This window comes from Pelodiscus sinensis, chromosome 9 (assembly GCF_049634645.1).
Source record: "Pelodiscus sinensis isolate JC-2024 chromosome 9, ASM4963464v1, whole genome shotgun sequence".
Lineage (NCBI taxonomy): Eukaryota > Metazoa > Chordata > Testudines > Trionychidae > Pelodiscus > Pelodiscus sinensis.
In genome coordinates, this window is record NC_134719.1 from 2,322,921 (window position 1) to 2,346,136 (window position 23,216).

The 23,216-nt window shown below is 44.6% G+C and overlaps 1 protein-coding gene across 10 annotated transcripts in view; it reads left to right on the forward strand.

The window, feature by feature from the left end:
• Nucleotides 1-23,216, forward strand: part of MAST2 (microtubule associated serine/threonine kinase 2) — a 309,029-nt gene that overhangs the window by 212,985 nt on the left and 72,828 nt on the right. For 8 of the 10 annotated variants that reach the window (XM_075935888.1, XM_075935891.1, XM_075935890.1 and 5 more), the window contains 3 exons: nt 12,920-12,995; nt 17,819-17,839; nt 20,615-20,693. In XM_075935888.1, coding sequence (XP_075792003.1) covers nt 12,920-12,995; nt 17,819-17,839; nt 20,615-20,693 — 176 coding nt within the window. The remainder of the gene's footprint in view (nt 1-12,919; nt 12,996-17,818; nt 17,840-20,614; nt 20,694-23,216) is intronic. The other 2 variants (XM_075935889.1, XM_075935892.1) reach the window with 1 other exon arrangement.

Sequence of the window (23,216 nt, forward strand, 5' to 3'; positions counted from 1 at the left end):
TTTAGATTAAGAAATGTAACACCTCACATCAACTTTTTTGGGTTCCAAATAATCTGAGCTCAGGTACTATCTTTCTACATAAAATTGGCAGGCAAGTCAATCTGGATTGGATCATGCGCAGTGGGTGGTCTTTGGTAACAGACTGTTAAGATCAGTGGTAATTTTTACCATTATTTTTCACAGCTGAAAATGTCTTCTTTGGCAGAAGCTCAAAAAGAAAGTTCTTCAGGTAAATTAATGAAGAATTGCCCTTTGTGAAAATGGGACTTGGATCGCAGGCTGCACTCAGTACAGTCATTTTAAAATGTCCTCTATTTCTCACTGTTCCCTATTGAAACAAAGTTACACGCTACTCCTGCGGCTACCTTCATTCACCTGATACGCTCAGTGCCCGTCTTTGCTTCCTGACAGAGGAGGAAGTCATCTTCCCCAAGGACAGCCTGATTTCCCTCTCATTGGGAACAAAGGGAGGCAATGCTGAAGGATGCTTTTACCAAAAATTGCATACTTCAAATTTCTCAGGCAAGGGAGTCAATCCACGTTTTGCATTTATGAGCTGGTTTGGAAATGCTTCGATAATTTCTCCTTCCCCGAGGCAGTTACAGCTCTTCTTATCCAAGGCCTTATCCTGACATTCACTTCACTTTCTTGAATACTGCAGGCGTCTGTCTTCCCATCAAAGGCAGGGCTATTTATTCTAATAACTTTCATTATTCTAATATTAAGTGCTTGACTACCCCACGCTTTGCTTGGTGAGAGAGAACCCATGCTATTATTATTCTGCTAATTGTGGAGCTTGCCAAGTAAGCTAGTGTCATTTAATGAGGCACTTTAATACTAGTAGGCCAGCTTGGGCTCATGTTTATCTTTCCTCTCCTGAAGTAATTGAACCATGTTCAGTCAAATTCTTTTTCACACAGGACCATCTCAATGAGAACTAGAACCTTTTAGTTTGTGCCGGCAGCATCCAGACAGGAGAACTGGAGCTTGCAGCCCTTCATATCCAATCTGCAAACCGCAGCTTAGTGTAGACTAGTGGTCTCCAGCCTTTTTAAGCATGAGATGGCTTGTTCAATTTAAATGCAATTCAGGATCCACCTCAAACCCAAACACCCTTGTCCCGCCTCCTTCCCACCCCTTCTCCAAGGCCCCGCCCCTGGTCACTCCATCCTCCCTCCCTCATCCTCACTCACTTTTATCAGGCTGGGGTGTGAGGGAGGGGGATGTGGACTCTGATCTTGGGCTAAAGGATTTGGAGTGTGAGAGAGATTCTGAGCTGAGCCTGCGGCAGAGAGTTGAGGTGCTGGAGAGGGTTCAGGGTGCAGGCTGTGGGAGGGAGTTTGGGTGCAGGGTGACTCAGAGCTAGGGCAGGGGTTTGAGGTGCAGGAGGGGTTCAGGACTGGGGCTGGGGTTTGGAATGCAGGCTCCAGCTGGGCATTGCTTACCCCAGATGGCTGCTGCGTGGTGGTGCAGGGGACTAAAGCAGGCTCACTCCACTCTGGCCCTGCACCACTCCAAAAAGCAGCCAGCAAACTCTCTCCATCCCTGCCCCCCTCTGTGGAGATGGGATACAGAATGGAGGGAGGGGCACCCTGACATCAGCACCCCCTCCTCTTCTTCCTGTGCCCTGCACAGCAAGCAAGAGGCTCTGGGGCTGGAAGGCAGCTCCAAGGCAGAGGGAAGGAGCAGCAAGGCAGTGCTTAGAGGGGCAGATGAAGTGTTGGCACTTGACAGCCTCCCAGCCAAACCCGTCAGGATCACCTGTCAAAGGCTCCAAGATCTACCAGTAGATCCCGATTGACTGGTTGGTTACCACTGGTGTAGACCTCCCCCCAGCTTCCTAATAATGAAACAGAGCTGAACTGGAGGCTTATCCCATGTAGCTGGAACTATCTTTAGTATAATTAAAACTAAAATTATAATCAAAATGATGTTGAGTAACTCAACAAATTGGGGAGTGAGAATTTTTCACATTTCAGTATTTGCTATGTGGGTGTCCTAATACTTTTCAGTGTGCACAATGTGGTACAGAGATACCACAAATTCCTGGGTATTCTCTTCTTCAGATTTATATGGCTGTTTTCTCTCCCGACTCTAGCATTTTAATTAGATCCCATGTGAGTTATTTCTGGTTTGAAAATAAAAAGCAATTAGTTCTTCTGCTCTACTCAAGTCTGGGTGAAGCTTTTAAGGAGCTTCAGGGAGAAGGGGAATTTCTGCTTCCTTTTAAAATTTCCCAGCACTGCTGCATCTGCTGTAGTTGAAAGAATTTTAATAAGAGACACCGAAGTGTGTTGATCTCCCATGGCAAAGATGTTCTAAACCCTATTTAGTCTGTGAGCAAAGATCAGCTCTCCTGCTGCTCGTGGATTAGAATTGCTACTGTTGGCGCTGAAGCTCCAGTGGGGTTTTTACAAAGAGTGACTACTCATTAGAGACATCAGCACATTGTTACAAGAATGTTAGTAACATAGGAACGCACCTTTACCTTTTCTGGGTATGGCCAAGGGAAAGGGAGTGTGACCAAGTCATTCTTTCAGCATGGCTCTCCCAAAATGCCATAATGCCCTCATTGGCCACAGGCAGCCACTGTTTCCTTAAAACTGCCTCTGCCGTACATAGACACCAAAGTCGACCAAGAGGCTGAAGGGAGCGAAAAACTCAGAGACGGCAATCCGATTGCACACTGTGCATAGCTCGTGTCTTTTGAGTCCTGCCTGCAAAGCTGGAAAGCAATCACTGCAACGACCAATGGTCTGCTAAGCTGAGGAACACTAATTCTGAGAAGGTTCCATGACTCTTTGTTTGGGATAATAGTAAGCGGCAAATCAAGTTTGCAGGCCAAATCTAAAATCAGTTTCATAGCCTCCTCAAACAGTGCTAAGCAATGAGCGCAGCGATTGCTGTTCACACGTTTTAAATTCTTATACTTTTAATATTTCGTCTTCTAGGGTTTTCAGCTTTCCTACACCCTTGGACCACTCGTTGATGTGAATTCTCTACTAACCTAAAAGTTCTTGGCAACAAATCTTTTCCGAGATCACGGTCTCTTAAAGATCATTTTAATTGCTGTGCATTAATTGAACTTCCTGAAATTAAAATAATATTAGCAAATGTTTCATATGCCTCTATCAATAAACTAGATAAATCACTTATAAACCCTGTTTAAAAAAAACTAAACAAACCCTCGTCCCAGTATTATAATTTTAGAGTAATTTACATTTTAATGTTAAAAAACCTTAAGGTTTGCTTAGGTAAATAATAACTTCACTTAATGTCAGCTCTATTTTTCAAAACATTGGCTGAAGCTCTGTTTACCAGGAGTGTCTTTAAGTAAAGACCACATGTATATGTGACTTTTGGATTAAAAACTGTGTCACCTGAAGAGCTTTTGCTTATAATAAAATTTCTAATTCTTTGGAAAAAGGATTTTCCATTTTCCACTTTCTGCTTATTTTTAAAAGAATAAAATGTGCAAATAATGTAGATACATGGGTAGTTGAGTAACTGGCATTCTACCTAAACCCTCATGAATTCCCTTGTCTTCTCTTATAAGCCTAAGCCTGGGCTTATTGGGTAGTTGAGTCGACTACTCCCATTCTCCCCCGTATCAGAGGCAGCAAGCTGGGGAGCTGGAGGCAGCTTAAAGGAATTTTAATAAGAGAAGCCTATGTGTGTGGGTCTCACATCAGAGGCAGCAGTGCGAGGGGCCAGCGAAGGCTGCTGCACTAGCAGCCCCATCCTCGGCAGGTCCCAGCGGGGAGTTGGGACCCCGCACAGACAAGAGCTCCTGTGGTGAAGCAGCCCCTGCTGCAGCCAGGCATCATCGGCGGGGCTGCTTCACCGCAACAGCTCCTGTCCACGTCAGCACCAATGGCTGCGAACAGAGCCTGCTCCGCAGCAGCTCCTGTCTGTGAAGGGTCCCCGGCTCTTACTACATGTAAACTGAAGAACAGTAGCGGGGGTAGCTCCTTCTGAGCCTGATCGACAAATTGAGTAGTGGATACAAACTGTATCGACTACACGATTACCAGTTACCTGCCTCTTAACATCCTTAGTACAAGCATGATCTGGTGCCATAATTTAAAAAAAAAAAACCATTATCTCAACCTTACCTTTCCGACCGCTGTCCAGTCTCCCACTCCTCTGCATTTTTCTGTTTCTTGAACGTGTCTAAAATTCTTCTTTCAAAACCTCATGTTAAGTTGTGGATAGGTCTCGGGGAATGAACACAAATGTACTTCCTGTGACCTGTCCCTGATTTGCATTATAAATAGCCTTGACTAAAACATAGGTACTCTGAGTGGCTCTAGGGTGCTTCAGGCGCTTGGGGGCAGTGAAGTGCTCCCACAGGCATAGCTGCTACTCAAGGGCATGAGGGAGCCTCTGGGCTGTTGCTGTTCATGTGGACGTAGCCGGGGCGCTGCAGTTGCTGCTGTTGGACTGCTGCCCTAAGGCAGCACCTGGGCCCAGCTGCCTGGGGCTGCCCAAGCAGCTGCTAGTACAGCTGGCCCTGGGGCTGCCCCAGCTGCTTGGGTGGCCCTGGGATCAGTGACACGGTCGGATGCAGAAGTCACGGAGGTCCCAGAAAGTCAAGGAATCCGTGACATCCATGAAAGACTCGCAGCCTTATTCATAAGCTGTAGAATTGTCTGCCAGTAAACACATAAGGCTACGTCTACATTGGCAAGATTTTGCGCAAATACTTTTAACGCAAGAGTTTTTGCGTTAAAGTATTTGCGCAAGAGAGCGTCTACACTGGCATGTGCCTTTGCGCAAGAGATGTGCTTTTGTGCAAAAGCATCCGTGCCAGTGTAGACGCTCTCTTGCGCAAGAAATTAACATTGCACAAGAACACTTGCGCAAGAGGGCTTATTCCTGAGTGGGAGCATCATAATTCTTGCGCAAGAAGCACTGATTTCTTACATTAAAACATCAGTGTTCTTGCGCAAGAACTCGCGGCCAGTGTAGACAGGCGGCAAGTTTTTGCACAAAAGCGATTGCTTTTGCGCAAAATCTTGCCAATGTAGACGCAGCCTATAAAATAAAATGAGCCAATAGAAGGGTCAGGCAGATCTGGGCACCATTTTAAATTTGATGAGCTCTGTAGCTTTTGGTGCTCTTTGGATCTCCCTGTCCAGCACACACATAACATGAATCAAGTATATAGTCTAATACCATACTAGGGACTGCAGTGCGACCACGACCGTGCCTGTTGTGCATATGTCCAACCTGGTGCTGATAGCAACTGCTGCATGGGTGGATTCTGAATTAGATCGTGCTCCTTTCATAGTGGAGTCACCCTCTGACCCCCTCTTGTTACCTGTACCCATTCCCAACCTGATCAGTATTTAAGGATTTCCTTCCTTCACCCCGGATCCCAGCACCTAACTTCCTCTGAATAAACGAAATTAAAATGTAGTAGAAAACCCTGATGTCTTCAAAAAGCTTCCTTAGAGTGAGAACAGAACTTGGAGCAGCAGTTGTAGTGCAGCTGTGTATCACAGAGTTGTCTGCAAGCTACTCCCTCCAGAGCGTCTGATATAGGGGGACAGGCTGACTCTACTAACAGCTGCATCTTTCTCACATACAGATAGCCATAGCATGCAATAGGGGTATAAAATCCTGGTTAGGTGGTTAACCAGTTAAACTAAGTGTTTAATTGGAAACCGTGGCAGGCTTGGCTGGGTTGGAGCAGCTCCCACCCGCAGTGGGGACGCCAGTGGTGGCTGCTCCAACCTGGCTGGGCCAGGCCATGCCTTCTGCATCACTGGTTAACCAGTTACCCAGGGAAGGATGCTGGTAAGAGGCATGCTAACAGGTTAACTCTGTGCATCCCTAGCAGATAAACCTGCTAACCCAGACTTGCTGTGTAATCTCTTGAAGTTTAACACTACATACTAGGGGTGTAAAGAATAACTGTTTAAACGGTTAACCGATAAGCATGGGTTTATGGGTTCCCATTAACAGTTATACGCCAACTGCCACCCCATGCAGCAGATTCTGTATCAGAACCCACAGCGCAGCACGGCAGCTGGCTCCCTGGAAGTGGAGCTTGGAGTGGGGCCCAAGACCTGGCTGTTGCCCTGCATTGCTGCCTCTGTATCAGAGGCAGCAGCGCAGGTTGGCAGATAGCTACCCAGAAGCACGCGGCTGCTGGTGGAAGCCAGATGCCGTCCCTGCTGCTGCCTCTGTATCAGAGGCAGCAGCGTCAGGGAAGCAGCTAGCTTCCTAGGAGCGGGACTGCAGGCGGGAGCCGGCTTAAAAGCCAGCTCTCAGGGAGCTGGCTGCCACCCTGCATTGTGGGCTCTGCAGTGTAAAACTTACACTGCAAAGCCCGCAGCGCAGCCTGCTCCCCAGGAGTGGGTCAGCAGCGGGAACTGGCAACTGGCACACACTGTCTGCCAGTCCCACTCCTGGAGAGCCAGCTGTGCTGCCAACTCTGCAGTGTGTAACCGTGTAACTGCTAGATTTTCAGCCATTACATGGTTACTTAATTAACTGCTTTTTAACATCCCTGCTACACACAGTAATATAAAATATTAAATATGTGCAATTTGGCTAATTTACTGTTGCAGGCACAAAAATGTTAAATAGCTTTGACTTTTGCATTTCAAAATCTGACATTTTGTAACAGTTCCCCCCTCCTCCCCACTGAGCTTCAGAAACATAGAATGGCTTCTGCCATTGCTTGTAAAGTACAGAGATCCCCATTGTTAAACTGCAAAAGTGATTTTAGAAGTTACATTAGTAATTCATCCAGTTTCTGTCATGCAATAAATATATTCCCTAGCTTGTTCCTGGAAATATTTACTGATCATCTTTTATCTGACTCCTCTCAGATCTTCCATGCTAAGTGATTGAATCACAACTTGGTGAGGAGTGGGTCAGGGAAGCAAAATAAATTATGGATTAATAGAAATAGTACTATTTTTTGTAACACAAAGGAAATGTTAAAAAAGCATTATAGGACATATAGTAGGATAACGAGCCATTCTTAGCAGAGTTCCTTAAGTGTCAGGCACAGAAACTAGTATGAAAAAAGGTTCAATTATTGTATCCATACAATATTTTTTAAATGTCAAAATCCTCTCTTTTGCCAGATTACAATGGCCATTCATGGGTAGGATCTAAACTTGTAAACAATTTTGTAGAATTAAAATTCAATATCAGTAGCAAACAGTTTGATCGAGGTGTGAATGAGGGGAGAATAACCTTTAACAAAGTACCAAGAGCTAATACTGCTCATCAGACTCTTGACTATATTTTTGTATCAATGCAAATTATGTCTGAGAGGAAGCTTAACTGTTATGAAGCATTTCAAATCTGCTGAGATTCTCTTCAGTTCTTCATTGCACTCAACTATATACATTTCCAGATCCATGGAAACTTATTTAGAAAAGAATATGAAATCTACAACAATTTAAGTGCTCAGTGGAATTTAATACATTACCTACAAGAGTCTCTCTCAATGACCGGTCCATGGAGTGGTACTGGTCCATGAAATCTCCCAGAGAGAGTTTAAGAAACAACAAGCCAGTCCCTGGTATCAAAAAGGTCAAGAAATACTGATCTACAAGACCTACGTTTTCCAGAAGTATGGTCGATGAACGTACGTGAAAGTGGTGGAGAGCTGAAAGTATTTTCTAGTTGATACAGTTTATTATACAAATACATAGTTTTCTATAGTGGAAAACATGGGATGGGTACAATTTAGTAAAACAGTTTTTAAATTCTCTAGGCACAATGATTCTGGAGAATGTGAAAGTATTCTATCAATATAGGAAAATTGAAAGAAAATGTCATTTAGCAAAATGTGAAGCATTGCCAGTAATCTGTATTTCAGTTACACCAATAACGTGAGAATGTTTTGCTAGCATGGTGAGTAGTTTGGCTAAGCACAATCAGTCTTTTCAGTTCACACCTGTTGTGTGTATGTATGGGTAAGGGACAGCACAAAGCTTTGGTGTGCATTGCTATTCACACGCTCCTGGTCCAAACTGCAGGGCAGCATAGATGAGATGTAGGCTTATGTATGTGTGACTGGAAATCGTCATCTCGATACTCACAGGTAATTTTGAAATGTCTGAAATTGACACCATATCTGTCCCAAGATTTAGATAGAAAATTGAGGGACCGCTTAATGCATTCTGTTTCAATATCTGCACTTCTTGATTTGAACACTTCCCCAGATCTTCCCCCAAACTAAAATACTCCCCTCAACCTCCCACCTGCCTGAGCAAGTCAACAGGATTAGCCTGGCTGTTCATTTCTGCTAAGTTTCCAGGGCATTCTGTTTAATCTACTGTGTTTAGTTACGTGCTCTTTTGGGCCAGGAATGTGTGTATTCTGTCTTGTACTGCACTGTCCACTTGGTCAGCTCTTGAAAATAATGGATCGTAACCCCTACAAAGGAGACTGTTACTCATTATTTTGTCCAATGCATTCTGGGAGCTGCAGAGTGAAGAATTGCCAGGGTGTCCAATTATTCTGATTCTCTGGCCAGCTGCAGGAGCAGGTTACAACAGCTGGGTGGCTGCTTTAATCTGTGCCTGCTAGCAAAGTACAAATAGCATACTCTCAGGGTACATAGCTGTGGTTGGTGGCCAGCTCGCTGCCTGCACTAATGTGCCCTCCTGCAGCATGAGTTTGTGGAGAGAAGACATAAGAGCAGGTGTCTGTGGACTGTTCTATGTACTGAAATAAAGTGTGACTGTACATTGGCTTAAGTTGAGCAAAATACTTGTGCTGAGTTTTAAGCACCTGTTTACGCCTCATCCACATTCGTAAAGTTGGACACCCGACTAGGGATGTGTCTGTATCAGAGGCAGCAATGGCCGGGGGAAGGGGACCGGACAGGAACCAGTGCCAGGGGGCGCTGGCTTAAAAGCCAGTTTCCCCCAGCACCGTCTCCGCGGTGCTGCCTGCTCCGTGATGTTGATGAGTGTGGGGGTAGGGGAGGCTGCCGTGAAGCAGCTCCTGTTCGTGGGGGTGGTCCCAATGGGGAACTGGGCCTGCGGACAGAGGCTGCTGCCAGAACACCTTCTGCTTGCGGCCAGTCTGGCTGCCACAAACAGGGGCTGCTGGACGTAGCACAAGCTAGAATTGAGCAGTCCTGGCCCACGCCAGTGCAGGACTGCTGCAGCTCTGCATTGTAAATGTAGTAAGAGGTGCAGCGTCCTGGACCGGCATGAGCCGGGTCTGTGAGCTACCACCGCTGTGGCTCTGCATTTTAAATGTAGTAAGAGTCAGGTGGCTGCATTTAAAATGCAGAGCCACAGCGGTCCCAGCTCTGTCCTGACACGCACTGGTCCAGGACCTACCCCGCTGTGCCTTTGCAGTTTAAATGTATCTGCACACCTGGCTCATACTACATTTAAACTGCAGAGCCGCAGACAGGGTATCTCCTGGTCTGGCACGAGCCGGGACAGAGCACTTTCTTTTATCGATGAATCATGTAATTGATACAAATAGTATCGACTACACAGTTATTCATTTACCCACCTCTTAACATCCCTACACTCCACAAAATCTAGGTACGCACATGCAGTTAGCAGAACTACCTCAAACTGGGAGAAATTCTAGGTTATGACAATCTTGCAGCCCACTGAGATGGAGGGCTACTCATGTGGCCCCCTCACCAGCCTAGGTTGCCCATCGCTTCACTTGATCCTTCCAGAACAATAGACCCAGGATCATCAGACTTATCTCCCATCGTTATAATGATCAACACACCTTTTAAGATCCATGGGCCCTACACGTGTGATGTCCCTCATCCAGTATACTCAGTGCCCCAATAGAAACTGTATGGGTGAAACCAATGGTTAGACTTTCGAATGGGCAGGAAAATAAGACAAACAATGTCACCTGTTAGTGAACACTTCTCACAAAGTGATCATTCGGAATTGGATCTCAGTCCCCACCCTCAAAGGAAGCGCTTTCAAAAGACAAGCCTTGGGAGCATAAACTTGTAACTTTGCTGTACACTAAAATAATGGAGTGAGTAGAAACCCATCTGGTCTCTGCGTCTGCCCAAGGACAGCTGGCCAAACGAGCCACAAGCAGTGTGGAGAATGCAGTGAACTTGTCTGTGCCGATCACCCCATGTGGCTGCTGACAAGTGAAAAGCATCATACAGCCTCAAACTGGGACGCTCTTGCTAGCGCTTTCAGTTTGCTAGTTAAATCATTTTTTGCCTAAACTGTGAAGTCTTAGTTCCTGGACAGTTGATCTAACTTTTCCATAATTTTGGATGAGGGGTAAATCTATCTTTGTTCAGCAAAGCAATTAAGCACATTGAAATTCCATTGATGTCTATGTATTTTAGTGCTTTGCTGAAGGGGGAGGCTTTGATAAATGAATAGTAATAGCTCAATTTTTAGGGTGCTGAGCACTTGCCGATCCCACTGAAGTTAAGCCCTTTGAGATGCCTGATGGCTGAAATACCTGTATTCTTAACAAATAATCATTTTAACACCTGTAGCTGTGACACATAGAGGGGTCGTCTCCAATCTTTTTAAGCGCAACATCACTTTTTGAATTTGTCAGTCCAGAATCTGCCTCAAACCCCTGCTCCACCCCTTCGCTGAGGCCCCGCCCTCCTTAATCTGTGAAGATGAAGTACAGGGGAGGGGGACGGAGAGACATCAACGCCTCTCTGCCCCCTCTGCACAAGAAGCAGGAGGCTCCCAGGGGGCAGTTCTGAGGCTCTGGACAGGAGCAGTGGGGCAATGAGGGGAGGGGCAGCGGAAGTGCAGGCACTTCAGAGCCTCCTAGCCAAACCGGTCAAGATCACCTGTCAGAGGCTCCAAGATCTACCAGTAGATCCCAATCTACCGGCTGGTGACCACTGCTGTATTGTGTTGTGTGTGATTCCTGATGGCTCACTCCAGATGTGTGTTGGGCCCAGACACCTGAGGGCCAGACTTAAGATAACTCTTTCACAGGAAGAGAGATAAAAGATACAGGCGGGGGCTGTCCCAGGCTGGGAACTAGGCCCGAGAATTGGGTCAGTCTCCACTGAGCTAGGAGGGGTGAGGAGGCTGAGAGCAGGAAAAGGAGGTGAGGGACCTGGGAGCCACTTGCTCCCCAAGAGGAATACTGCTGCCTGCCTTGCGTACCTGTGCTAACGTCGTTCCTAAGCTACGCTGTGAACCAGTAAACCTTCTGATCTACCAGCTGGCTGAGAGTCACATCTGGCTGCGGATGGGGGTGCAGGGTCGAGGACCCCCCGACACGCCGTCACAAGCTGTCACCCAGTGTGAGATTTTAATTCTGAATTATACTGAGAACATTTCCAGCTACCACATATCTCGTCCTTGTAGCAATTCATGCTTGTTTGGCCTGTTGCCATAACTCTAATATCATTTTACTCTGTGCAAAGAAAATGCTACTAGTTTTTGGTAGCATCTGGTCTGTATTTTCTGTTGGGATTAAGGACCTGAATTGGGCAAACCATTTACGCATGTGCCCATTCTTGAGTAGACCCAGTGAAGTGACTAAATGCTGTGGAGCCTGTAGTGTATTTTGGGGAACTTTTAATTTCATTGGGTTTCAGCTTTTAGTTGTTAAATCATTTCAGATTTTATAGAGATTTTCTACGCTTACCTTTAAAATTAAATACATCTTTAATACATCACATAGAAACTGTGTGTTGCTACATCATATAACAGAGGCAAGAAGAAAAATGCTGCTGCTACATAGTCAAGATTTTTGTATTCTTGATCTTTTCTTTCAGCTTACTAACACATTGGGATTTTCATTTTTGGGAATACAAAGGTGTATGTAATAAATATAGGTTGTATCTCCCTTAATTGGGATGCTTTAGTCTGCAACATCCATGGTCCAGCAGGACCACAGATGTTCCTGGACCAGAGAGCCCAGGTATAGGGAGGTCAGGTAATGGGGTAGGGGGCCAGTGACCCAGCCAGGAGCCCCCTGTTGGGGGGAGAGGGAGATGTAGAAGGGCAGGCAGCTCTGGCCCCTGCAGCTGGGCAGTAGCAGGAGGCTGGCCCTGGCCACGGAGCTCCAGCTAAGGTGCTCGGGGGCCAGCCGCAAGAGAGCTCTAGCCTAAGCAGCCACAGCTGGGCAGGCAGAAGTGGGGCAAGGCTGGAGCCCTAGCTGGTGGCAGCAGGGCACAAGGAGTCATGCTGGGAGGGACCTGCCCTGGTCTGCCAAATCCCCTCATTCGGGACTGGTCAGGTCCCAAGGGTGCTGGATGAGGAGATCCAACCTGTACTGTATCTCAGGACATTGGAAATTAAGGTAAATGTAAGTTGATGGGCAAAGAGTTTTTTAAAATGCCTCATTTGTCTTATGATCCAGTCCTGCAAGCTTTTAGTCGTGAGTGTACTCTTTTGCTACCATGAGCAGTCTCATAGGAATATATTCACAGCAATGAACACAATGCTAGGTTTCCAAAATTGTGCTGTACAATACATTTTGTTAGAGTGCAGCCTGTACCAATGCATCTCATGTTGGGAGAACAGAAGTACTTCCTTAGAAATCCTCTTTAATACATCATCAGCTTCATTTCTATCATTTCTTGTTGCTAGTATTATATCAACACATACATAAAAATATATTTTTTTAAATCCAAGAACAAATATATTATGTATAGTTGGTGCATTTTATGTTACTTATTTTTTTAACCATTTAAACTGGAAAATACACATTGTAAATTGCATTCTACAAAAGTAAGGAGAAACACTGATTTGGTAGAGGGAAAAGAATCAATTTTCCATTATTTTCATAACAAAAAAAATATTTAACAAGCTTTTAAAATGTTCAAAGATCTAAAGTCTAGGTTATGTGTAAATCAAAACCATTCATATAGCATACCAACTTGCTCTTATGTGACAAGAAAAAGGTTTGTTGTGAATGTAACACAAATGAAAATATTCTCTACTTTCTCAAACAGGTGGCAGTCCTTTGGATAGTCCCAGGAATTTCTCTCCTAATGCACCTGCTCATTTTTCCTTTGTACCTGCCCGCAGGTAAGTTAGCACACTTTTTCTCACGATTGGCACATGAAAACTACCTGAGTGTAGTGCATATTTTCTACTCTGGAAAGTAGCTGCTATTTAGAGCAGAGTTTCTTAAAGTGGTCTGCGCACCCACTCTGAGAGAGCTGCTACCGCCATTCCGGTTTGTTTACTTACTGGCTCTGCAGCCATGGAGCCTTACGGCTCCCATTGGCTACAGTTCGCTGTTTGCAGCCAAGGGACGCTGCAGGAAGCCGCGTGACCCGGGCTGTAAACAAACGGGAGCAGCCCGGGAGCAGCGTTCTCAGTGGGTCCGCGGACTATTTTGAGAAACACTGATTTACAGGTTTTTAGGTTCTGTTCAGATTCCGATTAGACTGTAATGTTAGAATCTAGAAATGTCTTCAACATTCCTGGGTCTTCTCTACAGGTACCGATTGTCACTCCATTGTCATTATCTATTGTGTTTTGTTTAGCTTGCAGTTGCACAGTTTGGGTGCTACTGGAAAGCGCTTTCCTAGCACTGGTGGGGATTCAGAGACAGGGTTGGAGAACAAAGGGTGGAATAAAACAAGATGAAAAAGGTGATGAGACACACGGTTTATTAGATTCCTTGTTTGCTTTAACGTTTAACTGCACTTCCATAGCACTCTTTCAGGTAACACGTCTTATGGGAGATGAAGTATGTTTTCAGGGATCCTGAAGTTCTCTTTTCTAAACAAATCTATTTGTTTGCAAAGCCAGTCAAATTCAACATATTTATTCATTAATTTTTGATCTCTTTGCTGTGCCCAACATTTAATTTTCTTTTTGCTATATTAGTTTAAAATGAAATGCTCTGAATTTTCCATGTAAACCAGGACTGGGGAATCTTTTTTGGGGTTGGGGGCTGCTGACCCACAGAAAAATCAGTTGGGGCCTGCACACAAGTGAGAAGCCCTCCCCACCCAAAAAAAAAACAACAACCCAAAACCCAACCCCTCACTGATGTGGCCCCTGACCCAGAAGGAGAAAGACACTCCTCACTTCCCTTCACACACCAGAACCTACTGGGGTCTAGGCTAGTATATTTTGTGTATTCTAGTCCTGCAGTAGGCATAGGCTCCCCAGTGCTGAGGGGGGGAGCCCTGAGCCTTGGGGGCTGGATCCAGGCAAGCCGGGGGCCACATCCACCCCCCCCCCCCCCTGAGCCTGCGGTTCCCACACCCAGATGTAAACCTTTGCCTTTTTCTCTGTGGTCCCAGTCTTTGGTCATGACAAGGAAACAATAACCATTAGCAATATTGCTATCGTAAGGAGATAGAGGTAATGGGTTAAATTTAGTACTAATTTTACATTTACAAAGGGACAGCACAGTGTTTCACTAGCATAATACAGAGGGATTTAAATGTGGAGAGCAGTTGCCTTGGAGACAAGTTTAGGAAAAGAGTTCCATATGTAGTTGGTAGTGTGGGGAACTTCACATAACAGCTGCTAGTCACATCATGTAATGAGCTTTTGGAAGGAGCTCAGATACCATGGTGATGGGTGTAAGAGAACAGCCGAGAAGGTGTGAAGACAATCATGAATGAAACACACAAATGAGGCATTGAATTTAGCATCCATAGCAGAATAGCGGGCATAGAGTAGATGCGAGGGGTCGTAATACACAAAGACACAGGGTTGGATAAGTATCAAAGAACAGATAAATGTTGGGCCTTGATATCAAGGAGAAGACTGAACCTGATGTGGTGTATGTCGGGGGCAGGGAGATACACAGAGTGTAGCAAGCACAGATTCATGTATGAGGAGGGTGATCCTAGAAGCTGCATTTCGCTTGGACTGAAAGAAACCATCTGGGTGTTTGCCAGAGAAGCGGAGGTAGTGGGAATCAAGATGGGAGATGAGGTCTGAAATGGGAATGATGGGTGGACATTGGAAATGCTTTGAAGGAAGGAAGTTGCAATATATGGGTTAGGGGGAGGGAGAAGTCAAAGATTGCCCCAGGATATGGTCTTGACTGTCAGATAATTCAAGGAAAACCATTGTGAGTCAACTGAGTTGCCTCCCACCTCCTGCACCTCAGTGTAATGCTAGCAGCAGGCTTTATGCTCTTTATCAGGCTTTGCATAAGGAAGCACAGTTAGTCACAGATTTCATGGTCTCGTGTTAATTATATGGAATGATACCTAATATACCGGGGATAAGAAGAGGAAGAGGAGGCAGCAGGCAGGAGGGGAAAAAGTCCTTAGTACATGGTAGCTACTGATTAAAAATGCAAATGATTTAAATGCATTCCTGTTTTAAAGAGGTCAGATCCCAAGCAGGTGTAAATAGCTGTAGTTGCATCAAAGTCACCTGAATCATGCCACTTGACGCAGTTTGGGGTCTGGTTCCAGGACTACATGAAGGAAAGCTGTCGATAAAACTGAAGACATAACTTGCTGCAGTAGTTGGCTGTTACAACAATGTTAACAATACTGCTTTTAAAGCCTTTTTCAAAACAGACAGCAAACCTTTTATCAGCCCAGCCTCTGAGAGCGATACATTGTATTCGGGATGTAAAATCCCATTTGATTGGTTAACTGATTAAACATCATTTTAACCAGTTAACTGATTAAAGAGGGGACTGGCGGGGAGGCTGATCCAGCCCGTCCAGAGCTGCCCCTGTCCATGGCGGGTAGGGAGCTGCCCCAGTCAACTGGACCTGTTTACCAGTTAACCTTTTACATCCCTGTTTTTCTGGTTTTTAACTTGAACCAGCCCCTAGCAGATGCTGCCAATGTTTTCACAAGATATTTACTTCAATATCAACATTCTGCCCCATGCAACAATATATAATATATATCAGTAGGGCCAAGAAACTCCAGCTGACATTGGAGTGCAGTTGAGTTAGGTTCTATATGGGCCACATAATTATGCGCCTTTCCCTAAGGAGCATAGAGTCTGAGTAAGCAAGCCAGAAGAAGTATTGGAAGGAGAACAAAGGCACAGAGACATGAAGTGACTTGCACAGAGGGAGACCGTTTCTGAGCTAGGTAGAACTGAGGTTTCGTGGTTTCCCATCCAATTTCATTATGCTAGAAGTACTTCTAAGTTGGGGTTCCAGATGCAAATGGTGGTGAGTAAATCCCAATAAAGTTTTTATAGACCCCGTATAGGGGTTTCAGGTGCCCGGCACCTTGGATTTTTTCAGAAGAAAGGTGCTGTGAAACGAGTATAGAAATAGAAGCAGGGATCAAAGTCCATCCCTGAAAAGAAGGGGCTGGAAGTTGGGCAAAAAAGGCTCTTGAACGCCATAAGAAATGGGGAAGAGGAAGTGATATGTATCACTTTGCTCTAGTACAGTGGCCTGTGGACCCCTGGTGTCCGTGACAGTACTGTACGGGGTCTGCAGAATGTTTAGGAAAGGAAAGGAAAAGTAAGGATCGGGCCCACTGTGCAACTGGGACTTTCTGCCAGGCAATTCTCACCCGGGGCTCATCGTTCGTGACCGGCCGCAGGCTGCCTCCCACCCTTGGGATGGGATCGTGATACTTCAGGAGGCACCGTCCCTCCTCCCTCCACCAGCTGCGCTGCCGTTTACGCTCCAACCCTCTTCTCCTCCCAGTCCTATGGTGGGCCAGATCCTTACTTTTCTTTTCCTTTCCTTGCTTTTCCCTTCCCGGGGCCCTTTGCCCAGCCAAGGGCGGAGTGCCGGTGCAGGAGCTGCCTTTGGCCACGAGAGCCCCCTTTCCATATCCTCCGTGGATAGGTAGGGGACAGAGCGGGCAGGAGCTGAGGAAGCAGTGCGGGCCAAGGGACGTGCTGGCTGCCACTATGTGCTGCTCCCCTTGGGTGGGGGAATAAAATTTTAACAGACTGAAAAGAGCTCCATAGCCGCAAAAAGTTTGGGAACCACTGCTCTAATAAATCCCTCTGAGACACAGAAGCGGGGAGACTTCCACAGATAAGAGAGGGTTGCCATTACCTTTCAGCCTTCAAGGAAGGAAATTAAAAAAGGAAAAAATAGGAAATTTGGTAGGCTCAGAACATCGTTCTCTATCGCTTTCCCCAAACACATTTGAATTTTGTTTCAGTTGTGTGTTGATGCTGCGTTTAAAATATAAAATTGTTTCAAACATTTTACTTGAGCAAGGAGCAAACAAAATAAAAAGGGGACAGAGAGAAATAGCAGCAGCATTGAAAACAGCCAGGCTATCAGTAGCACTGACTCCTTATGGTCTGGGTTTAGTTGTCCTGGCACCACTGGTACAGCTATATTTAGTGGGTCACCTGGTTGTGCTGCCAACAGAACTGCTGAGCCCTGATACACTGGAGAGTGCTGTGCTGCCTTATCTTCTCGGAGCTGAATTTCCCTTCTCGCCCAAATATTGTGCCACTGGTGTGTGGGCCCTAGAGATCATCCATTTGATCTGTTCTCTTCAGAGGTGATCCTCTTCTGCAGATTAATGGGTCCTCTTCCCACTGTGCAGACCAGTAACCAGTTGATCCTTTGGGCACACTGGAAAACAATGCAGTGTTGGTTGAGAAAACACCATGCTAGCTTTAAAGCCAATAGGTTCACCACTATATAGTGCAGAGCTGCTCTGTTTTAAATAGTGATTAATCAAAAATCCGTCGTTAGGCCGTTGATGAGCATTCAGTGAGTACGTTTCAAACCCACAGAGTCAGTATATTCAGATTTCTTCCAGTGTGACGGAGGTGTCCACTTAAATCCATACAGTGTTGTGAGAAATTCAGCAAAAGTGACTGTAATGATCAATAGTCATCTTTGTTACTGGTTTTCCAGAAATCACATTCACAATATTTATTTTTCCCTCCCTTACTGTAACTGCACAATTTCTTCAATTCAGCCATGGACACAGAGCAGACAGGTAAAGGATATATCAGATATATATTGCTGCTGTGTGTATGTAATGCTTTTGCATGATTGTATTATGTTATGCTGCTAATGAGTTTGTGCTATAACAAACCCATTTAGGCATTCAGCTTTTATTTTTTGAGAGTAAACATTTGGAGTCCTTGTATAGCAACTTACAATTATCAGGAATCCCTCCCGTAGAAAATGCTTTGTTCACACAACAATTTGCCAGAGCAAAGTTGATCTAGTCTACATTGTGTGATATTAGCACAACTGCCACAAATGCACTTTTTTTTAGAATGACATTTTAGTAGGTTATGTTTCGCCAGAGTTGCTTGTTTTGCCGACATTTCATTGTCTCAAAGGAATTATTGCAAAATGAAATAAATTACTTAGTTTTCTCCCCCCCCCCCCCCGCATCCCTACCTAAATCCGTACTGCATCACTTTTTAAAGATATATCTATTCCTCTTATTTTACACATTTAAATAATTTTGAAACATTTTGCTAATTGAGGAAGTAATTTTCTTGGAAAATCTTGCTGACTTCCTTGAATTTTTGAAACCAAAATTTTGCTAGTTTCATATTGCAGCTCTTTGTTGGCAAGATACACAGCTGGCATTCATTACGTCGATTGCTTCATACGCTTCTCAATGATGCATCAGATTTTGTGGAAATGGCTCCAAGAACTGAGACGTGTCATCTTAGGATGGTTTAAGTGGAGTGAAGGGGAGTGGGAAATTTTTACATCTGTGCAATCAAAATATGGAAATCCTACAAAGAGAAAAATGTGGCACACCCTTTATCACTATGCATCTGTTCAATAATATATGTGCTTTCTAAAATCTCTTCTGTAATATGTCTGTCTGCTTACAAGTCTCTCATTGCAATAGTGTTTGAGTCTCTCTCAATCCTGAATGGATTTTATCCCCTCAGAAATCTTGTGAAATAGGAAAGACTTGTTATCCTCATTTTGTATATGAAGGAACCGAGTCACAGAGTAGGTTAAGTGACTTGCATAATGTCACATAGAAAGTCTCTCTGAACCAGGACCTGAACACAGATCTCCTAAATCCCAGTCCAGTGGCTGGTCTGCTACCAGATCATGTAGTCAAATAATTCACATGGTCTCTTTACATTTGCTTTTATGGAGACAGCAAGAATCTTCTGTAATGTACAAGGATTCAGAATTTTTCAGGAATATAACAAGAAGGTGCTGTAATATATGGGGGGAGAATTCTCTTGGTCTCTTGCTAGCAACACCCTATGTCTACATGCGGTTTTAAGTAAGGCATGCATGAATAGCAATTGGTTCTAAAGCTTAAACATATATGATTTTGTGCATGAAGCATGACCCTTTTTTGCTTAATCTTTCAGAAATAAATATATTTATTTGCCTCTCTGGTATTCAGATAATTTTGTTACCTCGTGGAGAGGTACATGTCCGTATAAGAAGGCCATAGTCCAGGAAAGAATCCTTATTCAGGAAAAAAAAAACCTAAATTAAATTAATGGAGATTGCCTATCTCTTAGAACTGGAAGGGACCTTGAAAGGTCATCAAGTCCAGTCTGCTGTTTTCACAGCAGGACCCAGTACCATCCCTGACAAATTATTGCCCCAAATCCCTAAATGGTCCTCTCAAGGATTGAGCTCACAACCCTGGGTTTAGCAGGCCAATGCTCAAACCACTGAGCTATGCCTCCCCCCTAAAGCATGTGCTTAACTTCAAGTACATGCTGTAACAGCCTTCCTGAGCTAGGTGCCCTAAGTGTGTGGATAATGGAGAGATGGCCATCACTCCATATAAAGAAAGTTCCATAGTTTGGTCCTCCACTAATAACAAAACATCTTGTCACATACAAGTTTACTATATATAAACTGCACCAAAAAACCCCAAGAAGTCTTATCTAAATTGTTTGAAAAGCTCTTACTTTTTTAATTCACTTCCAACTGATGTGAACAGGTATTGATAACTTGCCCCTGATTGGGATAAATAACACTTGTACCAGAAATATTCATAAATGGTGGTCGTTTTAATGATGTGGAGGATGAGGTGGAAACCCATTATCCTCCATCCCAGAGTGCAATGTGAATGGAATAAGATGCTATGAGGTTGAACAGGAGACAGAGACAACTAGATAGAGCTAAATGAACACAGCATTGTCCATCCCTGAGGTTTTTTTTGAGGGAAATTGATAACTCTTTTTGAAACAATTACATTTTTCATTTTTACAGGTTTGCTGCTAAAAATGATACCACCTTTTCTGCCGCGTTTCTAGTATGCCTCGGTAGCTCTTTGGTGTCAGACACATTTTTTTCTTTAGCAGCTTTTTTAAGCGGTGAGGAGACATTTCCATGAGTTACAAATAAAAGAAAGAAAATTGCTACTAAGACTGTAAAATAGTAGTGAGGAAGGCGATCCTTAGAGAATAGCAAGTTACTGTTCCAATACAAGTATATTTGATTATAATGTGGTATTATAAGTGCTGCTTGGAGTAGGGATGTAAACAGGTAATAGTAGAGGTAGGGCAGGGGACTGCTCCAGCCCGTAGGGGGCCGTTGTGAGCAGGGGGCTGCTCAGCCAGCTGGAGCAGCACGCCGCAGGCCGGGGCACTCCAGTGTACGGGGGCCCGTCCCGTCCAGAGCAGGGCATTCCAGCCTGGCAGCGATGGGCGGGGCACCCCAACCCAAAGCAGCTAACCAGTGAAACATAATTTTTAACCAGTTAATTGATTAAACAGGATTTTAGATGGTATCCAAAATAAACTCTCTTGCTTCTTTTCCCCAGAACCGATGGGCGCCGCTGGTCCCTGGCCTCTCTTCCTTCCTCTGGATATGGAACAAACACTCCCAGTTCAACCGTTTCCGTAAGCTGCAAAGACTTGTTCAGATAATTCTGTTTCTTTAAATACACCCGAACCCATCAACTTTTACATCCTTGCTAAACGGGCAGTAATTTTTCATTGTTTTGTCAACCTTTTAGTTCACATACTGTTTGCTTTCAAATTGTTTAAATGATCAGTTGTGTGGGGGAGATCCCCCCCCACCCCCACTTCCTGGCTCTTACCACCTCTTGGCCTTCAGCATTAGTGCCATTCCCTCTGCCGCGTTTGCCTCCGTTGCCCCAGTAGAGTCAGCACTTGGAGATGGAATCCTTGATCATTAGCGGGCTTTCAGCTACTTCTCAACCAGAAGTGAAATTCTTGTCCACTTTTGAACATTAGCTGCCAAAAAGTAGAAGAGTTCTCTATAAACATGCTGTCTTGGAGGAAAGGGGATAACATACGCCTGTGATATAACTTGATAATAGTTTGAGTCTCTGAAAGCGGCTGTACCTTCATTATACATTTGCCTTAGACACATGACTTGAAGGAGTCTAGACTTCACCACTTACCGTACTATGGTCTCACCAGAAGCCTAATGTACCATTATCATAAATCATAAGAATCCTGCATCCGCTTTTCCCTTATGTAGCAGTCGGATGGTTCTCATCGTGAAGCGTACTCCTCAGAGTGTATTAACTGTAAATTATATTTGAAATTACACAGACAATTCAGTTTAAAGAATATTATGGAGGTTGCAAAATCAAGCACTCAGAAATTAGGAAATGCCAGAATAGAATTGGCCTGTGTAAACTTAATTTGTCCCTTTTGTGTATATACATTATTATAGAATCATGGAACACTAGAACTGGAAGGGACCTCAAGAGATCGAGTCCAGCTCCCTGCCCTTACAGCAGGACCCAGTATCATCCTGATAGAGGTCTGCCCAACCTGTTCTTAAATATCTCCAGGGATGGAGATTCTACAACTCCCCTAGGCAATTTATTCCAGTGTTAAACCACTCTGACAGGAAGTTTTTCCTAATGTCCAACCTAAACCTCCCTTGCTGCTGTTTAAGCCCATTGCTTCTAGTCCTAGTCTTTAATTATATGATCACATTTTATTTTTTCCTACAGTATCCCTGCCCTATTCCATGCAAAACATGGGCTGTGCTCACTTAATGAGCAGTTTACTGAGAATTTTGTTTTATCTTCATTAAACAATATGTGGCCAGAAGGCTTATTTGCTGCTCACTATTTAAACCTGCTCTGAAGACAGAATTATTCATTTCCTTAGGGGCTTTTCTATGGTACTCATCACAGTAGTGTCTCAGTGCTTCACAGACATTAATTAATTAATTTCCACAAAACCTCTGTGAGGTGAGAGATATTCTTATCCACATTTTGCAGGTAGAGGAACAGAGAGGCAGAGAGATTAAGTAAAAAATACCCACTAATCTTTACCAATCCCCTTCACGTAACAAGAACCTGGGGTCACCCAATGACGTTAATAGGCAGCAAGTTTACAACAAACAAAAGGAAGTATTTCTTCACACAACACACAGCGAAGCTGTGGGATTTCTTGCCTTGGGATATTGTGACAACCAAAAGTCTAACTGGGTACCGAAAAAAATGAGGCTATACCTACACTTGCAGAGTTTGCACCATCAGTTTCACTGTAAAAGAAAAGCGCTGATTTGTGTAGTCACTTACTTCCACAGTTGCAGCACTTCCATCGCTGATGAGAGCAGTGCCTTGAGGGCAGCTATCTCACAGTGCAGCTTGCTCCATTTTGACAGTAGGTTTTATGGGAAGGGTGGGGGGATGACAGGCCATCCTAAGTCCCTGCACAGCCCTCGCTCACCAAACACTGGTCAGCTCCAGTAGCTCAGCATTGCTACCAGCAGAGGATCGTTTGCTCAATGGAGCAGCATTATCACCTGGCCAGATAAGTGAGCACTTGCCAAGAAAATAGGAAGGAGAGTTTCAAAGGTCCCGGGGCCTTGCAGGGGAAGGACAGACATCTGTTTACCTGGATCAGAGCAGCAGAGGTGCTGGCCAGAGTGGTCATCTGGGTAACTGAGGGATATCCTGTGGAGGCTAAACGCTCTATATACAGCAAGACTGTGTCTTCACTTGCACATCACCACAAACGCATTGCTGGTAAGAGCTGCATCCCTCTCGCTGTGAGTGAACTGTCTGTGTTTCACCACAAAAAGCCATTGGCAAATGTAGACCTGGCTCTCATGGGTTTTGTGCAAAAAGGGACTTTTCCTGCTTTAAATGGCAAGTGTAGCCAAGCTCTTAGATCAGTTCATGGAGAATGGGTCCATCAGTATGAGCCAAGATGGCCAGGGGAGCGACCTCATGTTCCAAAACCTCTAACTGCAAAGGGGTGCTGCAGGGAACGGATCACTCAAAATTTCCCTCTTCTGTCCATTCTCTCTCTAGCATCTGGCTCTGGCTACTGTCACAATCAGGATGTTAGGCTTGACGGACCATTGGTCTAACCCAGTGTGGCTGCGGCTGTGTTCTTAATTCTTAGCATCTTATATGTTGAGAGAACAGC